At 41.5% G+C, this 19,836-nt stretch overlaps 1 protein-coding gene across 1 annotated transcript in view; it reads left to right on the top strand.

The window, feature by feature from the left end:
- The window catches only part of SSH1 (slingshot protein phosphatase 1), a 122,724-nt gene that overhangs the window by 31,842 nt on the left and 71,046 nt on the right, over positions 1-19,836 (top strand). Inside the window, exons 4-6 of the mRNA XM_077461293.1 lie at positions 10,205-10,269; positions 13,093-13,214; positions 16,394-16,462. Coding sequence (XP_077317419.1) covers positions 10,205-10,269; positions 13,093-13,214; positions 16,394-16,462 — 256 coding nt within the window. The remainder of the gene's footprint in view (positions 1-10,204; positions 10,270-13,092; positions 13,215-16,393; positions 16,463-19,836) is intronic.

The following is a 19,836-nucleotide window of genomic DNA, read 5'->3' as shown; positions in this document are numbered from 1 at the left end:
CAAATGATGGAAATCGCATGCGGACCCTGGCCATTGGAAATTGGTGTCCCCATTGGAGGATTTTCCTCTATTCTTGTTCTGGGGACAACCCAAAATGTGGGATTTTTTTTTTTTTACTTTCACTTACAATGATGACAGTAAACAGGGTAAATAGGGTGAATTTCCCTAATAGGGACATTGTGGTACAGCCTAGTAACTGGGTAAGAATAGGGATGTGTGTGTATATATAAAGAAACATGATTGAATACAAAGAGTAAGGGGGAAGATATGATGTGGACACAGCCATAAAGGAAATGCTGTATGGGCTTTAGAGTCAAAAAAAAAAAAAAAAAAATATATATATATATATATATATATATATATATATATATATATATATATATATTATATAGTTGACCTGCATATTGGATGTATGTGGTCCTAAGCAAAGAAAATATATGAGCCATCCAGAAAAAACAGCTAAGAGCAAAAAAGGCATCACATAACTTACCAAATAAGGTTATGGATTAGCGCATCCCCCTGGATCATGGTAAAGACCACCCTGCCAAATAGCATATGGAGATGACAGAGCTATGCCGGTTGGACACCTTAAATACCCCTGGAGTGGAGCGGACATGTCTACACAACGACATGCTGGGCTGGTGTGCGGCGCGGCCCCGTTACTGAGGCCCGTCACGTACCCGTTGACGCACACAGATGGGCAGAGCCAAGGCAGTGCGGCCAAAACATCACTAAGGGTTGCTAAGCAACTCCAGGGAGGAAAGGCCACTGTCCGGCAAAAAACTCGCCCAAAATGACATACGTCACCCTCTGCATGTGCATGGATGGCCTGGGTGCGCTGAATGGGAGCCCATAAGAAGCCCAGGGATTAGAGCAGCTGTAGAACAGCGAAGCCCTGTATGGAGAAGGCTGAAACAACTAATGTATAAGGACGCAAACTCATAGGAATTGCAGCGAATGCACAGTCCACACTTACAAGTGCAACTCATCGGAAAAACAATGTATATATAATAAATAAAAAAGGTGATCAGCGCAAACTATATACCAAATATTACTACAAAGATGGAAAATCCTTGTTCTGTATTCAACTTCATAGATAAAGTGCAATAAATCAATAATTATATCAATACTATTGGTGAGTCCTAATGCAAATTGCTGTTGTGCATGCAGTTATTTAGCTGCTGTGCAAAACTGCTACTGTGCAAACTACATAAATTATTTGCTGTGCATGCAATAATTTTAGCTGCTGTGCAAAATGCTACTGTGCAAACTACGCAAATGAATGATTTGCTGTACATGCGATTATTTAGCTGCTGTGCAAACTACGCAAATTATTTACAAAAAATGCACAACACATTACCATAAATTCATAAAGTGAATAAAATAGCTGCTGCTGTGCAAATAATTAAAACAAACCGTTAATATAGTGCAAAATCGTGCAAAACATCATCAGATGCTAAACATTAAATAATAATTGAATGAACACTTAATAGTGCAAAATGGTGCAAGATTATCATAAAGTTCTAAGTATCAAATGATCCTTTTGTGTACACCTTTTAAGTGTGTAGGTATACCAATGCAGTCCTATTTTATATTGAGCAGTAATACCCATAAAAGTCCATCAATAAACAGTAAACGTGCAAATTAGTGCAAAAAGTGCTGGTGTGCAGCAATGTGACAAACTCTTCAGGTGACATCCACTGTGTACTCTTCGTGTGCTCCACTCAGCGCTCTCTATGCGCTTACCTCTAAATGGGTAAGAAATGCCACTCAGATATTTCTAATGTTCTAATGATGAGTCCTCCTGAGTGTGGTAACCAGGGATGATGTCCTTAAGAGTGCTGTATTGCAATAATGGCTCCCAGTTGGTTAGTTCGCCCGTTCATCCACGACAAATGAAAGCGGGGAATAAACCGGAAGATCCCATAGCGTAATATGTCTCAAATAGGTTTATTTATGTTTAAAAAATGGCTACTTACAACAATGCTGAAAACGACAGGCAGATCAAACAATGTGCGGTGTTACAAATGTCTCTATGCGTCACTTCCAGTTGTTCCTTAATCCAGTAACTTCCCTATGCATTAAGTCACAGGTCATGACTTCATCAGGGGAATGTATATATAATATAAAAAAATATATATATATATTATAAAATATATGGATGAACAATGCAGACATTTGGTAAACAGAAAAAGACAGAGCAGCAAACAGAAAGAGATATAGAGAGATATATATATATATATATATATATATATATATATATATATATATATATATATATATATATATATATGCAAAGTTGTGAAATGTTCCAAGAAGGGTTTAAAATTACTGGCCTCATTCATACCTGGAGGTGAAGTAGCTCCAAGACAGTAAATCCATCTTAGTTAAATTTGGAGTAATTTTTTATTCCATTCACCCTCCCCCCCCCCCCCCATACGCTATCCAGTATAAGGAACTGAATACGAGGGGAATTTTTTTAATTATGTCTCCCCCATGGTAGATCTGGGTTGCATGAGTTCATGCTTAGGATGTGTCTGTATGCCCGCTTCCAAAAATCCTGTATGGTTTTGCCCACATAGAAGCAGCCACCCTCACAAGTAATGAGATGGACAACTCCCAGATGGTACCGTTTGGTAAGGAGATTTGTTTTGCTGTTTGGATAAATGAACAATAATTGCAGCCCCCGCACCGGAAGGGGTCGGGTTATTTACATGGATCTTTTCTGCCGCCAGCTGCAAACTCACTGTACCAATTGGTCCTTTAGCGATTTAACCCTTCCAAAGTAATAGAAGGTTGATCCGAAACATATGGACCAGTGTCTGGGTCCATACTTAGAAGGTGCCAATATTTCGCCATGATTCTCCTTACCTGTGAGTGTTGGCCACCGTATGCACGCGGTTGTATTGTCCTTGGGTTTCTTGGAGGTATATCGTGAATATCGTGAGGACTGTCTATTCGGGATGGTAGCACGTCTAAAAACCTTCTTGAGGCAAGATTTGGAGTAACCCCTCGCTTGGAGTCTGTCGCGTAACGCATTGGCTTCCGCTTTGAAAGTCATGTCACTAGAACAGATCCTGCAGATAGGCAGGTACTGGCTATAGGAGATGGAATCTATTAGAGGTCTGGGATGAAAAATAGAAGAATGTAGAATGGTGTTAACTAGAGGTCGACCGATATGGGTTTTTCTCTGGCCGATGCCGATATTTAGAAATCATGGCGGCCGATAGCCGATATATGATGCCGATTTTTTTTTTTGGGCCGATATGTTAGGCCGATTTTTATTTTATTTATTTATTTATTTTTAATCCCCCTTGATTTAACACACCTTTCCCACTGGGGCGTTTTAAGGCGCTTTTGGGCTAAAAATAGCGCCTGTAAAGTGCCTGTAAAATGGCTCCCCTGCAGTCTGTGTGAAAGACAGAGTGCTTTCACACTGAGGCGATGCGCTGGCAGGATCTTAAAAAAAAGTCCTGCAAGCAGCACGTTTGGAGTGGTGTATACTGCTCATCCACCACTCCTGCCCATTGATATGAATGGGCACCACTGCCGAAGCGCATGCAATGCGATTTGGCAGCGGTGCTTCATGGGCGCATTTAACCTCTTCCTTGGCCGCTAGCTGGGTTATATGTGCCCCACTAGCAGCCAAATAGCACCGCTAAAATGATGGTAAAGAGCCGCTAAAACTTGCGTTTTACCATCAACGTCTGCCCGCTCCAGTGTGAAAGCGGCCTTCATACGTGATACAGAAAATTTCTTACACTTAAACATTTATTAAACAAAACAAACCTCCAATCAGTTTACTTGTATGATTTAGATAAAAAAAAAAAAAAATATATATATATATATATATATATATATATATATATATATATATATATATATATATATATATATATATATATATATATTTATTAAATAAAAACAGGTAGTCAAAACTTTTGGACAAAAAAAAAAAAAAAAATGGGCTAACTTTACTGTTTTTATTTTATTTTTATTTTTTAAATGGTGTATTTTTTTCCCAAAAAAATGCATTTGAAAGACCTCTGTGCAAATGCCGTGTGACATAAAATATTGCAACAACCGCTATTTTATTCCCTAGGATCTCTGCTAAAAAAATATATATAATTTTTGGGGGGTCTAAGTGATTTTCTGGCAGAAAATACAGGATTTTTTACTTGTAAGCAACAAGTGTCAGAAAAGATTTAGTCTTTAAATGGTTAAACTGAGAACTTCTACACACAGAGATGACTTAATTCATTCAAGTGTAAACATTGTATCTTTCTGTTCTTTTCTTGGCAGCCTGCCCAGAGAGGAGGAAAGGGTTGCTATGACGACTCAGTCAACTTAGACCATTCTATACAGAAGTCATTTCAAAGTCCCGCTGTAGTTCTAAATCGGCTTTTTATCAGCACAAATCGGCCGATGCCGATTATTTCAAAAACGGCAAATATCGGCCGATATATCGGTCGACCTCTAGTGTTAACAGCTGTAGGTTTGCAGAAAAGAGTGCTCACGTGTCTTGTTAAATTCCCTTCCACAAAAAAAGTTTTATCCCAGTTGGGTCACCAGTACAGTGTTTGTAAATTGAAATCATATCCCCTCTCGTCTCTTCTCCAGAGATAAGTTCAGTGTTCGCAACCTTTCTTCATAACTAATATCCCCGAGACCCTTTATTAGCTTTGTTGCCCTTCTTTGTACTCGCTCCATTTCCAGTACATCCTTCCTGAGGACTGGTGCCCAGAACTGGACAGCATACTCCAGTTGCGGCCGGACCAAAGTCTTGTAGAGTGGGAGAATTATCACTTTATCCTTGGAGTTATTCCTCCTTTTTTTTATTTTTTTTTATGCATGCCAATATCCTTGATCCCCCCCCCAGTGTATAGATTGCATTCATATTTTTTGCATTTATATTACCTTTTTCTACGTTGAACCTCATTTGCCATGTAGTTGCCCACCCCATTAATTTGTTCAGATCTTTTTGCAAGGTTTCCATATCCTGTGGAGAAGTTATTGCCCTACTTAGATTAGTATCATCTACAAATATAGAGATTGAACTGTTTACCCTATCCTCCAGGTCGTTTATGAACAAATTAAACAGGATTGGTCCCAGCAAAGAACCCTGGAGGACGCCACTACCCACCCCTGACCAATACGAGTACTCCCCATTTATCACCACCCTCTGAACTTGCCCTTGTAGCCCGTTTTCAATCCATGTACTCACCCTATGGTCCATGCAAATGGACCTTATTTTGTACAGTAAACGTTTATGGGGAACTGTGTCAAATGCTTTTTGCAAAATCCAGATGCACCACGTCTACGAGCCTTCCTTTATCTAGATGATAACTCGACTCCTCATAGAAGGTTAATAGATTGGTTTGGCAAGAACGATTCTTCATGAATCCATGCTGATTACTCCTATTGATATCGTTCTCATTAGTAAAATCTTGTATATAGTCCCTTATCATCCCTTCCAAGAGTTTTACATACTATTGATGTTAGACTAACTGGTCTATAATTCCCAGGGATGTATTTTGGGCCCTTTTGAAATATTGGTGCTACATTGGCTTGTCTCCAATCAGCTGGTACCATCCAGTCAGTAGACTGTCAGTAAAACTTAGGAACAATGGTCTGGAAATTACTTGACTGAGTCCCCTATGTACTCTCGGGTGCAAGCCATCTGGTCCTGGTGATTTATTAATGTTAAGTTTCCCAAGTCTAATTTTAATTCTGTCCTCTGTTAACCATGGAGGTGCTTCCTGTGATGTGTCTTGAGGATAAACACTGCAATTTTGGTTACTGAAGCCCCCCGATTCCCTCGTGAAGACTGAGGAGAAGAATAAATTCAATACCTTGGCCATCTCCCCATCCTTTGTAACCAGATGTCCTTCCTCATTCTTTATGGGACAAATATGGCCTGTCCTCCCTTTTTTACTGTTTACATACTTAAAGAATTTCTTGGGATTTTATAGCTCTCCTCCGCTATGTGACTTTCATGTTCTATCTTAGCTGTCCTTTTGCACCCTTACATTTCTTGTTGCATTCTTTATGAAGTCTGAATGCTGATGATGATCCCTCAACCTTGTATTTTATGAAGGCTTTCTCCTTTGCTATTTTACATTGGAGTTAAGCCATTTAACACTTTGTTTGCCTTTTTAAATTTATTACCCAATGGGATGCTTTGGCTAATGCCCTTATTTAATATGCTCCTAAAGCAAACCCGTCTCTCCTCCATGTTCTTTGTTCCTAAGATTTTGTCCCAATTTATGCCTTCTAGCAAGGTTTGCAGTTTAGGGAAGTTGGCTCTTTTGAAATTCAGTCTCTTTGTATTCCCCTTATGTTTACTATTTGTGTGATTTTTATACTGAAGCCAATTGACCTGTGATCACGGTAACCTAAATTGCCCTGTATTTTCACATCCATGATCAGGTCTGTATTGTTGGTAATCAGTAGATCCAGTAACCCTTTATTTCTAGTTGGTGCATCTACCATCTGACCCATTAATTTGTCCTGCAGGACATTTAGGACCTGGTGAGCCTTAGATGAATGCGTGGTTACCTCCACCCAGTCTATGTCTGGATAATTAAAAACCCCCATTATGATAACACTTCCCATCCTTGCTGCTAATCCAAATTGTGATAGATTTGTCTCCCCTTCCTTCCTCAGGTTTGGGGGCCTATAGCCTTACTCCCAGTATTATTTTCCCCTTAGCTTCATCCGTTTGGAGCTCTACCCATAAGGATTCCACCTCCTCCCTAGCTCCCTTAGTGAGGTCATCTCTCACATTAACTTACATTATACTTGATATATAGGCATACCACTCCTCTTTTTTTACCCTCTCTGTCCTTGCGATAAAGGGTATACCCTTGAATGTTTGCCAGCCAATCATGAGAGCTGTTGAACCAGGTCTCTGAAATTCCCACAAAATCCAAATCTTCTTCGTACAATAGTATCTCTAGTTCACCCATCTTGTCCGCCAGGCTCCTGGCATTGGTGAACATGCTGTGTAGTTTAGACCGGTCGCATATTGTCCTCTTATCGGGTGTTCTGCTATTGCAAATAGGACTTGTTACTAGACTTACCTTTTGGGTTTATGTGCTTTGGTCAACCTATCACCAATGCCCTGAATACTACCCCCTGGAATATGTTCCGTGCTGACTATCTGTATCTCTACCTCTGGACCCTCAAACCCCCCCCCTCCGCCCGGTTGCCTAGTTTAAAAAAAACCCTAACCTCTTGGCCGCAATTCCTCTGGTTGCTGTGCTCTCTGCTGCATTGGTGCTCAGACATGTAAGTGTTGATCTGCAGGCTAGGCTTCTAAAAAAAAGATTTGACCGGTCTAACTTTCAAGGCCATTGTCTGTTTGGGGGCTACCCTGAATGGCATCTTTACGTGTCTCCCGGGGGGGGGGGGGGGGGGGTGGAAACATCTCTTCCACAGTCTAAAAAGAAAAAAAAGCCTAGTTGCAGAAGTGGTCCTCCTTTCACAGCACAGTTCAAAAACGTTCAAACCCCTGAATTTTGATTTTGCCCGGACTTTATTCCCCAAAAACTGTTTTTTACTTTCAGTGTTCGTCTGTCGCTGGACCGTTTGTGGTTCTCCTCGTGGGGCTGTGCAAGCCCTGTTGCTTCAGATTGTGATTGCCATGGTTCCCGTGTTGGGAACAGTTTCAGGGGTTATATTCAAACCTTTTCACAGTCCAAAATATGGAGAGCGTCCAATTCTGGGCCTCAAGGCCCTTACCTGCTTTGTGTGGGTACAGAAGTTGAGGATCGAGTCCTTCTGCACGGCTGTGGCACCCCTTCATCATGGGGACTTTCTAGCTTCTATCGGCATCACAAATGCTTACTTGTGCATTCCACTATGTGGCTGACCCCAGCACTTCTTCAGTTTTGCTGTGGGAATTGAGCATTATCAGCTCTTGGTGTTGATCTTTGGTCTTGCTACCACTCCTCGGGTGTTCACAAGGTGTTGGCCCTAGATCTGGTGTGGTTATGTCACCAGGGGATTGCGGTTGGGCTGCCTGGACGATTTACTTCTGTGAGTCCTCGACTACCCCGAGGGGCAACGTAGCTCCAATACTGACCTTGACAGATTTCAGTTGGCTTCTATACTACCTGAAGTCTGCTCTGGCCCCTTCCAGAACATTGGATTATCTGAGCCTGACCCAGGCTTCTACTCTGGCCAGAGTGTTTCTTCCTCTGTCCTCCCTGCGGACCTGCATGTGGACGTTGGTCCTGATTGTATTTAACTTTTTTGAGGGGATTTCACTTTGCACAGTTCCATACAAGCTCCCTTCAGGGAGATCTTGTCATAATGGGACAAGTGCCCAGGTGGGCACTGATTCGTGGCACTGTGGGTACTGGTAGGCGAGTACTTGTGGGCACAGATGAGGCGGCTTCACCTCTTCCTCTTCGGGACCGATGTCCCTTCTGCAGAAGCTGCGTGAGGAGAAAAAAAGATTACCGATCTTCTGTTTACATCACGTGATCAGCTGTGATTGGCTGGCAGCTGATCACCTGGTAAGGGGCCGTGATCTGTGTCTCGTTGACTCGTTGATCACAGCGCACGGCCTTCGGGGAGCGTGCATCGGGGAGGAAGTCTATTGACCGCCTCCCGGCAAAGTAGGTCCACGCTATAGCCATCATTGGGCTATAGCGCGGATCTGAAGGGGTTAAAATCCCCCATTCTGATGACTCTTCCCATCCTTGCTGCTGATCCATATTGTGATAGAAGGTCCGTCTCCCTCTCCTCCCTCAGGTTAGGAGGCCTATAGCATACTCCCTGTATTGTTTTCCCCTTAGCTTCAGCCCTTTGGAGCTCTACCCATAAGGATTCTACCCCCCCCCCCCCCTAGCTCCCTTAGTGATGTCATCTCTCACATTCGCTTGTACATTAGTCTTGATATATAGACAAACCCCTCCTCATATTTTATCCTCTCTATCCCTGCGATAAAGGGTATACCTTTGAATGTTTGCCAGCCAATCATGAGAGCTGTTGAACTAAGTCTCTGAAATTCCCACAAAATCCAAATCCTCCTCGTACAACAGTATCTCTAGTTCACGCCTTTATGTCTGCCAGGCTCCTGGCATTGGAGAACATGCCACGTAGCTTTAAACTGGTCGCATACTGTCCTCTTATTGGGTGTTCCGAGATTGCAACTAGGACTTGTTACTATACTTACCTTGGGTTTATGTGCTTTATGCCCCCAATACTACCATCTGAACTATGTTCCACACTGACTATCTCTACCTCTAGACCCTATTAACTTTTTGGCAATCTTTACTCCCAACAGATCTGCACCCTCCTCCATTTAGGTGCAGTCCGTCTTTTCTATAGTGCTATTGACCGACTGAGAAGTCCGCCCAGTCCTCCAGGAACCAAAACCACTCCTTACAACACCAGCTCCTCAGCCACTTGTTTACTTCCCTAATCTCCCTCTGCCTTTCTGGTGTGGCTCGAGGTACCAGTAATATTCCTGAGAATACTACCTTGGAGGTCCTTTTCCTCAATTTAACTCCCAGGTCCCTAAAAATCATTCTTTAGGACACTCCATCCCCTCCCAGTAATCTGTCCACCAGATCCATGATGTGTGGCGAACCTGAGCGTCTGGTAGACAGCATACAGTTTGGTGCTTTGGTTTTTGTCACAGATTGCCTTTTCTGTCCTTCTAAGAATTGAGTTCCCTACCACCAGAAACTATCCTTTCTTTTAGCTCCCCCCCCCCCATTCTCACTGGAGGAGTTTCTTCCCCTGACAGCTAGGAGATTCCCTCAGCTCCAGCAGTGCTGGTCCCTTGACTGGTTTCACCAATGTCACTCAATAGAGCGTACTTATTGGGGTGTTTCAGCCCAGGATCGGCCTCCCTGGCACTTCCCCCTCTACCCTTCCTGTCACCTATCTACTCTTTTTTTTCTCGTGCCTGCAGATCTTTGTCTCCACCGCCTCTGTACTGGCACCTGCCAGGTACGTTCCTGGCTCTCCTTTAGTATGTAGGGTCTTCTCAATGCTGACAGTTGCTTCCCTAGATTCAGAACCTGGACTTCTAGGGAAACGATGTGCATTTTACACAGCAGTATTCGCCCTCAATCAGATAATCAAGGGACGCATACATGCCGCAAGATGTACACCGAGTCACGTCTCCCTCTCCCCCATCCCACCCCCGCAGGCATCGTACCTAACAATTTTCTTTCTTTCTTTCTAGGAGATCTACCTCAACACCTCCAGGTGATGATAAATCTTCTCCGTTCTGAAGATCGTATCAAACTGGTAAGATTCGCCACATGTACATACATGCTATTTCCTTTGAATTAGGAACTTTGTACAGAACAACAGTATTTTTTCTTTTTTTTAACAGAAACATTTTTATTTTTCAATAAAGTAGAACAATCGTAATTCTACATACAGTGAAGCACAATAGTAACCATTGAGTAACCGCAAAAGGAGAAACGTCCGAGGATATAAGAGCATCAAACAAAGCATTCCACAATAGATAATGCAAAAGTGGATTACAAAGTGATCAAACTAGACGATGATGAGGTAGCATTTTAACACGTCAGCATGAATTTGAAATTTTTACCTGAGCTCATCCGCTATATTTTATATCTAGGAGCTGGAGTCTGGTGCTCTGGATGGGCTGTCCAACTCCCAAGGTTGCAGATATCGATAAGATTAAAGCCAACAACTTGGAGTGCTCTTGCTAAGAAAATGTATTTATTGGCTACGTGTATAAAAGCATCATAAAAAAAATGCTAACGCATTTCAGATTTTGCAACCTTCCTCCTGGCATGCCATGAGGAAGGCTGCAAAAGCCAAAATGTGTTGGCATCTTTTGTATCATGCTTTTATATATGTAGCTAATAAATAATTTTCTTAGCAAGAGCACTCTGAGTTGCCGGCTTTAATTTTATTGATAACAAGTCCGCATCTCCAGCATAAAATTTGAATGTAAATTGGTTGAAATAAACTCCAACCCAGTAGTGCGACATAGCACAGTGAAATAATCCATCCAGCAGTCCGTTTTCCAAAAAGGGAAGGGGACAGGAAGAAAAAAGGGGGGGGGGGGAGTGTAGATAGGGAAGAGGAGTAGGAAGGCCAAGACTAATACCTGCATAAGGAGGGGAGGTCACAAAAAGGGGACCAAAGTCAGGGTAGGTACCAAGTACGGGAAACCTAATGCATGGATACCATCGTGGTATCATCCAGATAGGGAGGTCAGTACTCCAGCCACTAGAAGCACACCTTGGGGGTCAAACCAAAGGTTCAAATCATCAGGGCTCTAGCCTCTACCCAGGCATCCCATATTTTCCCAAATTTTTGAGGACACTTATGGTCCATGTAGATGAGCTTTTTAAAGGGGTAATACTGAATCCATTAATGGTCTCTATTGTGTGATTGTATGGGGGGGGACATTGTCTCCATTTTAAAAAGGATAGTCTTACTGGCGTAAAAGCCAGCATGGAACACAAAAAGCTATTTATGGGTAGATTGAGCCACCAAATCGCAGATGCCTAATAGGAGCATTACAACAACCGTATTAGAATTACTATTTGATAACAAAAGATTCTGAAGGTTTATGTAAAGAAACTGCTTAGATCTTTTACAGATTGCCATGACATTGTGTGTAAAGTAAGCACACAAGTGTTTTTAGCTTCATTTTTGTGTGAACGATTAGTAATAGCTGTTGTAGTTGAAGAATACAATGTCATCTATAGCCAGAGAATTGTAAGAGAAGGAAAGATAAATAAGAAAAAAAGGAATGTTTAAAGGTAGTCGGAAAGAAAGAAAGAAGATTCAAAGGTTTTTTTGGGGTTTTATTTTTAATGTGCAATTTCAGCGTTTCACAAAAAATGAGAGGTGAACGAACTTCCGACACCCTTCCTGGCGCGTGACCACTTTGACCAATTGGACTTGCTCTTATCTGTCCTTGAAGCCCTTAAAGAAGTTGTAAAGGCAGAAGTTTTTTTTATCTTAATGCATTCTATGCATTAAGATAAAAAGCCTTCTGTGTGTAGCAGGTGCCACACCACCTCCTAATACTTGCCTGAGCCCCATATCTGTCTAGTGATGTCCACAAATGTCTCGGCCATCCGAAACTCTACCTCCTTATTTTCTGAGACACAGCAGCGGTACAATTGGATCTCACTGCTGTCAATCAGGAGTGAGAGGGGGTGGGGCCGAACTGCAGCTCTTTGTCTGAATGGACACATGGAGCTGTGACTCAGCTCGGGTGCCCCCATAGCAAGCTGCTTGCCGAGGGAGCGCTCGACAAGAGAGGGGGACCTGAAATTAGGAGAATCGGACTTCTCTGTGCAAAACCAACTGCACAGAGCAGGTAAGTATAACATGTTTGTTATTTTTATTGAAAAAAAACAAAAAACAGACTTTACAATCACTTTAAGAAAGATGGGGCAGGACTGTGAAATCCCCAGACCACTGCATCGGCTGTGGATGGTAGTCATTGATTAAGATAAGTGTAGAACGAACTGGGGGTTTGAGGATGGCGTACCATGTTGGTTCACCTTTTTAATTTTTATTAGGGGATAACCCCTCTCTTCTCTGTACCACCAGCCAGGTTAGTCTTTTGTAGGCTTAGTATGTCAAACTCTGCTTATGTTCCTTTGAAAATTATAGTTCATCTTCAAAGTAAATGGTATGTGTTCTCTCATTCCCAATTAATGAGACATTGATTTTAATGTATCATTTGATATTCTGGCATTTTTACATTTTGCTACTCCATGATATGAGGAGATGCTCACAAGACTTGTCTGCATCCAATTTTACTGAAGTTTTTTCTGTTTACATTATCTGTGGAAAAGATTGTTTGCAAAATACATGTGACAGTGCAAATAATTGAAATATTGCTGCTAGATACAGGAAATATGATTGTTCATTGTGCATAATTTGATTATTTAAAGAAAAGAGAAAAATTTGGATATAGACTGTCAGAAAAAAATAGTTTCCATAATTCTGTTCTAGTGCCATTCAAATGTATTTTTTATGCTATGAATATTCAACTTAAAATTGCGGGTTTGTTTGGCCCAGGGTCTAAGGGTAGCCTTCAAATGCTTACAAAAATTGTTTTTGTTTAAGGCTGTCCGTCTGGAGAGCAGCTGGTCAGATCGTGTGCGTTACATGGTTGTGGTGTACAGTAGTGGGCGGCAAGACACCGAAGAGAATATACTTCTGGGGCTGGATTTCACCAGTAAAGAGAGGTGAGTTGTACTGTAAAGATGCAATTTTTTTTACAAATTTCCTTTTATTAGGAAAAGTTTTCTAAAATCATGCTAAATTTTGTATTGGTATTAAATCCATACATATGGATGTATGGTGTACTAAATGCGCCATAAACACAAAAGCAAACATACAAGAACTATAAAACCAAAAGCAAACATTAAAGTGGAACTATAAGCAAAACTTTGTTTATTTTTATTTTGGTATCTGTGTCCCATTGGGTAGATTTCCCTTCGCTGCCTGTCCCATAGCCAAATCAGGAAGTAATTGGAAATCACTGCACCTTAGTTCTTGTGACCTAGGGGTCCCCAAGGGAATCCCTTAGTGTCCCCTTTTAGAATATTTCCTCTCTATTACTCTTCTGAGGACAACCCGCAATTTTGATTTTCTCTACTTTCACTGATCAAAGTAAACAGGGCAAATAGAGTTAATCTCCCTAATGGGGACACAGAAATAAAAACTAACAGGTTTTATAATCCCTCTCCACTCTATCCAATACTAAAAAAAAATACCAATTATTTTTTTTTTTGGCTTTTTTTTCTTTCCCATGAAACCCCCCCCCCCCCCGCTTTGACCCATAGCCAAAACTGGAAGTGAGAGGAAATCTCTCCACGGTGAGGGAATCTCTGGTTGTCACCAGAGGTTCCCCGTGAAGGATAAAGGCGTCGGAGGCAGTATTTGCCTAACCAGAAGATGACAGTACTGAGTAGGGTTTGGTAGTCTGAGGAGAAAGTGATCTCGGTCCAGTAGAACCACCTTTTTTCAAACTGTTCCTCTTTTTATTATTGACTGGCCATCGATAGAATGCATTAAGATGAAAAACCTTCTTCCTTTAGAACCACTTTAAGTAAGTGTATATATGAGCGTTTATATCTCTTTTTAAAGAAAACGGAGCCAGATGGAGAAGGAAGGAAGGCAGGCATATTTGTTAATCTGTAAATGATCAATTTTACCTGATTCTAGAAGTTTTTGATATTTGGGCAAGACCAGAATATATGAAGCAAAGAGCCCCCTCCTCTGTTTGGCATCTCCAGGACACTGAAGGGCATTGTGAACAGAGTCTGTGCAATGTTGTGAGGACCCTATACCATCTGGAAAGGATTTTATATCCTGTTACTTGTTTAGTGCTAGACATGGAGGTCCTATGAGTCATCTGGAGGGTTCTGTCCTTCTCACTGAATGTAAGGTTTTAAGTTTCGGTCCCACTTGGAGAGAAATTTCAGGGTGGACATCTTGGGTGGGTCAGATAGGATTCTCTAGGAATGGAATAAGGCATCTTGTGTCCGCTCATACTTTAGGCACAATGCTTCAAACTGTATTAGAGGGGGCAAGGGTGGTCTTTACTGCCCATTTTCTAGAGAGAATAGCGTAGCCTTCCAAAAAGGGAGAGGGGGGTCAGTCATATTTTGTATTCCAACCGAGATTTTACATAACCGTCTGCTCTGAATTACAGGATATTTACTGTACATGTAGCCAGTGACATCACTGGTGCATGTGCTCTGAAGGAACAGCCACCCATGTCGTTCCTTCAGAGCCCTGTGCTATAAATGGCGGCTCCCATACGCATGCGAGGTAGTGCGTCATGGCTCTGGCCAGTCACAGAACCAGGGTCCACGAACCTGGAAGCAAGACTGGTGAAGATGGAAGCGGCCTCCAGCTCAGACATCATGGCATGGGAGGGAGGGACGCAATCTTTTCTGAACTTAACTTTTTGATGTGAGTGCCCTGCAAGATTTAGGTGCCCTTTATGCACTTCCCCTACAGACTTTCTTTTCACTTTGGAGCTTTCTTGAGTAGGGACAAAAGCTTTTAAGTTCAGGGGCCACTGACAGTCTGGTTTGGGGGCTAGTTAGGAAAGGTTAGAACCTCTGTTAAATTTTAATTTTGTCCCTGTTGGAGATTTTATCTCACTTCCTGTTTGGTTAGGTTAAAGTGGTTCTACAGCCTCAATGTCTTGAAAGAGCCACTGCAACCATAAGCAATCGATACCCTTCCTGATAGGCTCCAAAAGCTAAAAATCACAGTTTTTTTTGTTTTGTTTTTTATATTTTTAAAATATTGCTTCTTTTTCACATGACTGCAGTCACTCTGCTCTGGCAAACAGAGCTGTTAGTTGGAGGCGTGCACAATATCTTCTAGCTCTGTTTTTCATGAGAACACATGAAAGTAGAAGAGGAGATAAGAGGTGGGACTGAGTAATGCAGTGCAGAGCTGGCTGGCTGAGAGTACTGAGACAGACAACTGCACAAAAGCCTATGAAATGCATACTTCACATGAAAGGGAAATGTGAGGCGGAGCTGGCTGGTTGGGAGATCTGGGAGCAACAACGGAGCAGAGAAGTGTGTCAATCTGTCCGAGAGGAGGGGTCCTGAATGGCTTGATTAGATCATTATTTCTAATCAACTATTTTTAAAAGTAAAAAGTGGATAATACAGAAGTGGATGTCTGTAACTATAAAAATATGTGGGAGAATATCATTTTTGGCTCGAATTCCACTTTAAATCTCTCCAACAGAGCCCCGGATAGTAGTAAAAACCCAATAGGAAATCTGATCTCTCTCCACTTTATCCAAAAGTGGTTTTTTTTTGGGCATATACTTTGACCCTTTTGTTGCTGCTAATGAAATTTTGGCAGCAGCGCCAGCAAGTAAGTCAACTCTGGTTACGTTTTCACTCCTGGCTATGGGCTGTGTAGTAGAAGTGATTTGAGTGGCTGTAATGGTGGCCATACGTGCTTCAGTAAATGATAATTTCCAGGCCTAAAATGTCCATTTTAACGAGTGCAAAAAAACAGGGAAAAAATAGGCTTTGGTGGTGAACGAGTTAATAATGTGACAACCAGGTTAGCTTTCTTTAACCCAATATCCAGGCATTCATGCCAGTATCCCATGAATGGGAATGTGGTTTTAAACAAATATTACCAACAACTACCCTTATTTTGGGGGAACAATATGCCAGTAGACTTTTGTCCTGAGCTCCACAGACATTCCTTTTATCTCCTGCCCTGACCCTGCCTTCATCTGTTTGGTGACATTTCCGTAAAGGAACAAAATTACACTGCTAATCAAATCCATTCTGTCAAAAATGTACTGTTTCTACAGCCAATTACAACTTGAATATTGTTTGACATAGTCACTCTAACAGCCTGTTTTCTACTTCAGTAAGAGTTGCACCATCGGGATGGTTCTGCACTTGTGGAGTGACACCACCATTCGTCTGGATGGAGATGGGTGAGTTATTAGGATCTTTTTCTGTATTTTACTGTAGTGGTTATAGAGAATTTATGATTTATTTAGTGCTAAAGGTTTGCGTGGCTTTTTATAATATAAGGGAGACAGAACAGTTACAATACATTTCAGTACAAGAGGTTGGGAGAGCACTGCTCAAGAGAGCTTACAATCTAATACTTTTCTTTTTCTTATTGAGATACAAGTGGAACTGCTCTTTGAAGCTTGTTATTATTGAAATGCATAGATTATTCATTGTTGATGCGGCTAGTGACTACACACCAGGGCTCTGCTTGTTTACTGCATAAAACATTAAAACTTAATTCGCTCATCTGAATTATACAGAGAAATAATAGACATATAAGTAAACATAAATGATACGAAGTGAAGTGAAAAGATGACCTAAATGTCTGCTGACCTGTTATAGATTTATTATTTTTTTTTACTGATTTTGTTAAATAAAAACAAAAACAAAAAAATCTAGTAACAAGTATGCAAAGACGGCTTTTATTTATGTTGTTTGCAGCATTGTATCCATCTAGTGGCCTAGGGGTTTTAAGCACAATACAATGGAGTTTGCGAACAACCTTTTTTTATTTTATTTTATCTACATAGAGCCATTCTCTACTCTATTCTAACTGCATGTAAGGCTGTAGTTCTGAAAAGGAGCATACGCACAGTTATGACTCAGGTGGTGCTCCATAGGTTCTGGCAGACACAGGGGGCACCTACATACCTGTGGTCGAGAAACATGATACGAAAAGGGTACGCCACTTGTCCCCATCTATAGCTGGCTATGACGGTAAGAAGCATTGGAAGGCTAACAGTTATAAACAAGGCCAAAGATAAATCCAAGAAAAAACAAGCTTAACTTACCGACCAGCCCGCAGACAACCAAGTAAACCTGTCTAAGCCCTTGTACACACGGTCGGAGAATCCGTCGGAATGTGTCCTGTCAGACCATTTTGTTGGATAATCCGACTGTGTGTGGTCTGCATCGGACTGTTTCCATCGGAATATCCGTCGGACCAAATTTTCCAACTTGCTGGAAATATTTTCAGACAAACTGGTCCGATCGGACATACTCCGATCATGTGTAGAGAATTCCGATCGGACAAAGTGCCACGCATGCTCAGATCAAATTCCTACATCAAAGCTATTGGCTACTAGCCTGAACGTAGTCCCATCGTAACAAAATTACGTCATCACGTTCTGAAAGATCGGATTTTCCGACAACTTTGTCCGTGTGTATGCAACAGTTTCGGACAAAACCCGTCGGACAAAATCCGACGGATTTGGTTGTTGAAATGTCCGACCGTGTGTACAAGGGCTTAGAGTATGCCTTTAAAAGCAGGGATTTAGTCTGCACTTATTTGCAAATGCATGTGTAAGCCACAGAGCCTTGTCAAGGCACCCTGGTATCTGTGGTACCTAACACTAACTGTCCCCACAGTGGAGACGCATGCATTCTGATGGATAGGTGAGAGCAGGTGGACCTTCTTAAAGGTGCACTGAACACCCAGCGTATAGCACAATGGCTGCCAAAGTGTCAGTGTGTTGCCTAACCATAAAACACAAAAGTGATACAAATTTTCCTTGGCCTTGTTTATAACTGTTAGCCTTCCAATGCTTCTTACCGTGATAGCCAGCTATAGACGGGGAAAGTGGCGTACCCTCAGGCAACGCACTGACAATTTTGCAGCCGTTATGCTATATGTTGGGTGTTCAGTATGCAGGCCCTGTACCTTTTTAAGAAGGGCTGGCTCCCCTTCAGTCCACCTGCTCTCACCGATCCATCAGAATGCATGTTCCCCCAATGTGGGAACACTTATAAGTTAGTTTTCAGTACCACAGAAACCAGGGTGCCTTGACGGGGATCTCTGGCTTAAGCATGCATTTGCAAATGTGTGCAGACTAAATCTTTGCTTTTAACGCATACTGTTAGACAGGTTTACTTGGTTGTCTGCGGGCTGGTCTTAAGTTGAGCTTGGTTTTCTCCTTGGATTTATCCTTGGCCTAGTTTTATAATGGTCGAGAAACATGGCCAGGGGGCAGAATGAGGAGGAAACTCAGAGGAGAGATAAACACTGCAAGAGCATGGAAGTTTTCCAATTGGCGGCTAACTTGGCAAAAAAAATTACTTTAATTAGTATAGTGTATTTGTAGTTTTAAAGATTTTTTTTTTTCCCCTATTAGCAAGCAAAAGGAAGTATGAATACTTGTAACTTTATTTGAGCTGAACTTTAGACAAAAAAGAGGTACAAAACATATGGGAACTGTTTTTATCTTTGTATGTCTCTCCACCCAGTCCTGAGAGCTATACGTAGCTGCCACACAGCACAGGCCAGCCTGGAATGGGAAAAAATACCAGAGTTTAATTTGCTGCAGTTAAGTAACACGTGTAGGTCTTAATCCCTCTCAGAGCATATCAAAGTGCTCACTCTCCTGCGCTGTGTGGTAAGTCCCAACGTGTTATCAGACTCTTATCTTGACATTTTAGTATATGTGAATAATGCACACCTCGCTGCCTTCCAAAGACTAGGGGATTCCAAATGAACTGAAAGCATAGAAGAACACAGAGGGAGCATAGGTCTAATGGATTATCCTCAATACATGTTTTATTTAATAAAAATGGAGATGAGTATACTCACAAACTAGTACTTGTGTCATAGAATTATCATATCATCTGCTTAAATCCATATGAGAAAATCAACAAGGAAGCTATATACAGCAGCACTAAATAGAAAAAGCGCTGGTCCTTGTCAACACTAAGAGACCTCTAAACAAGGCTCTGAAGAAGAGTGAAACCTTGAAACACGTTTGCAGATGTGACTACAAGTGTTGTGGATTTTCGCATATGGATTTAAGCAGATGATTTTATGATCATGCTATAACACAATTACTGGTTTGTTAGTATATTCACCTCCATTTTTAATAAATAAAACATGTATAGAGGATAATGCATTAGGCCTACGTGCCCTCTGTGTTCTATGCTTTCAATTCATCCCTCTCAGCCTGTGACTGAACAGTGAGTACCTTGCTAAGCTTCAAACGGTCACTATGCGTTCTCCTTGTGTAAGCATGTTCTTTGGTTGCTCATGAGCACTGCTGACTGGTTAATTGTTCCGCTTCTTCCTCTCCCGTCTGAGCTTTGCTGTACAGTGGACTGAAAGAGGCAAATACTGAGTCACATTCACTGCTTTTAAAAAATAATATAATACAGTATAGGGCTGCATTGATTGGTGACTTTTATTTCTCCCCGGTTTTCAGCTTTGAGTAATTTTTTAAAAAGACAACTTTTACTTACAATTTTTTATAAAAGGAAAAGTAGAGTGGCCACTAGAGGAGGTCGTTGGGTAGAATTCCTCTAAGAAGAG

This window comes from Lithobates pipiens, unplaced genomic scaffold (assembly GCF_037356315.1).
Source record: "Lithobates pipiens isolate NorthernLeopardFrog02 unplaced genomic scaffold, aLitPip1_a1.2 Scaffold_3, whole genome shotgun sequence".
In the NCBI taxonomy this organism is placed as follows: Eukaryota; Metazoa; Chordata; class Amphibia; order Anura; family Ranidae; genus Lithobates; species Lithobates pipiens.
The sequence above is the reverse complement of the archived record's forward strand: the minus strand, read 5'-3'. Positions and strand labels throughout refer to the sequence as shown.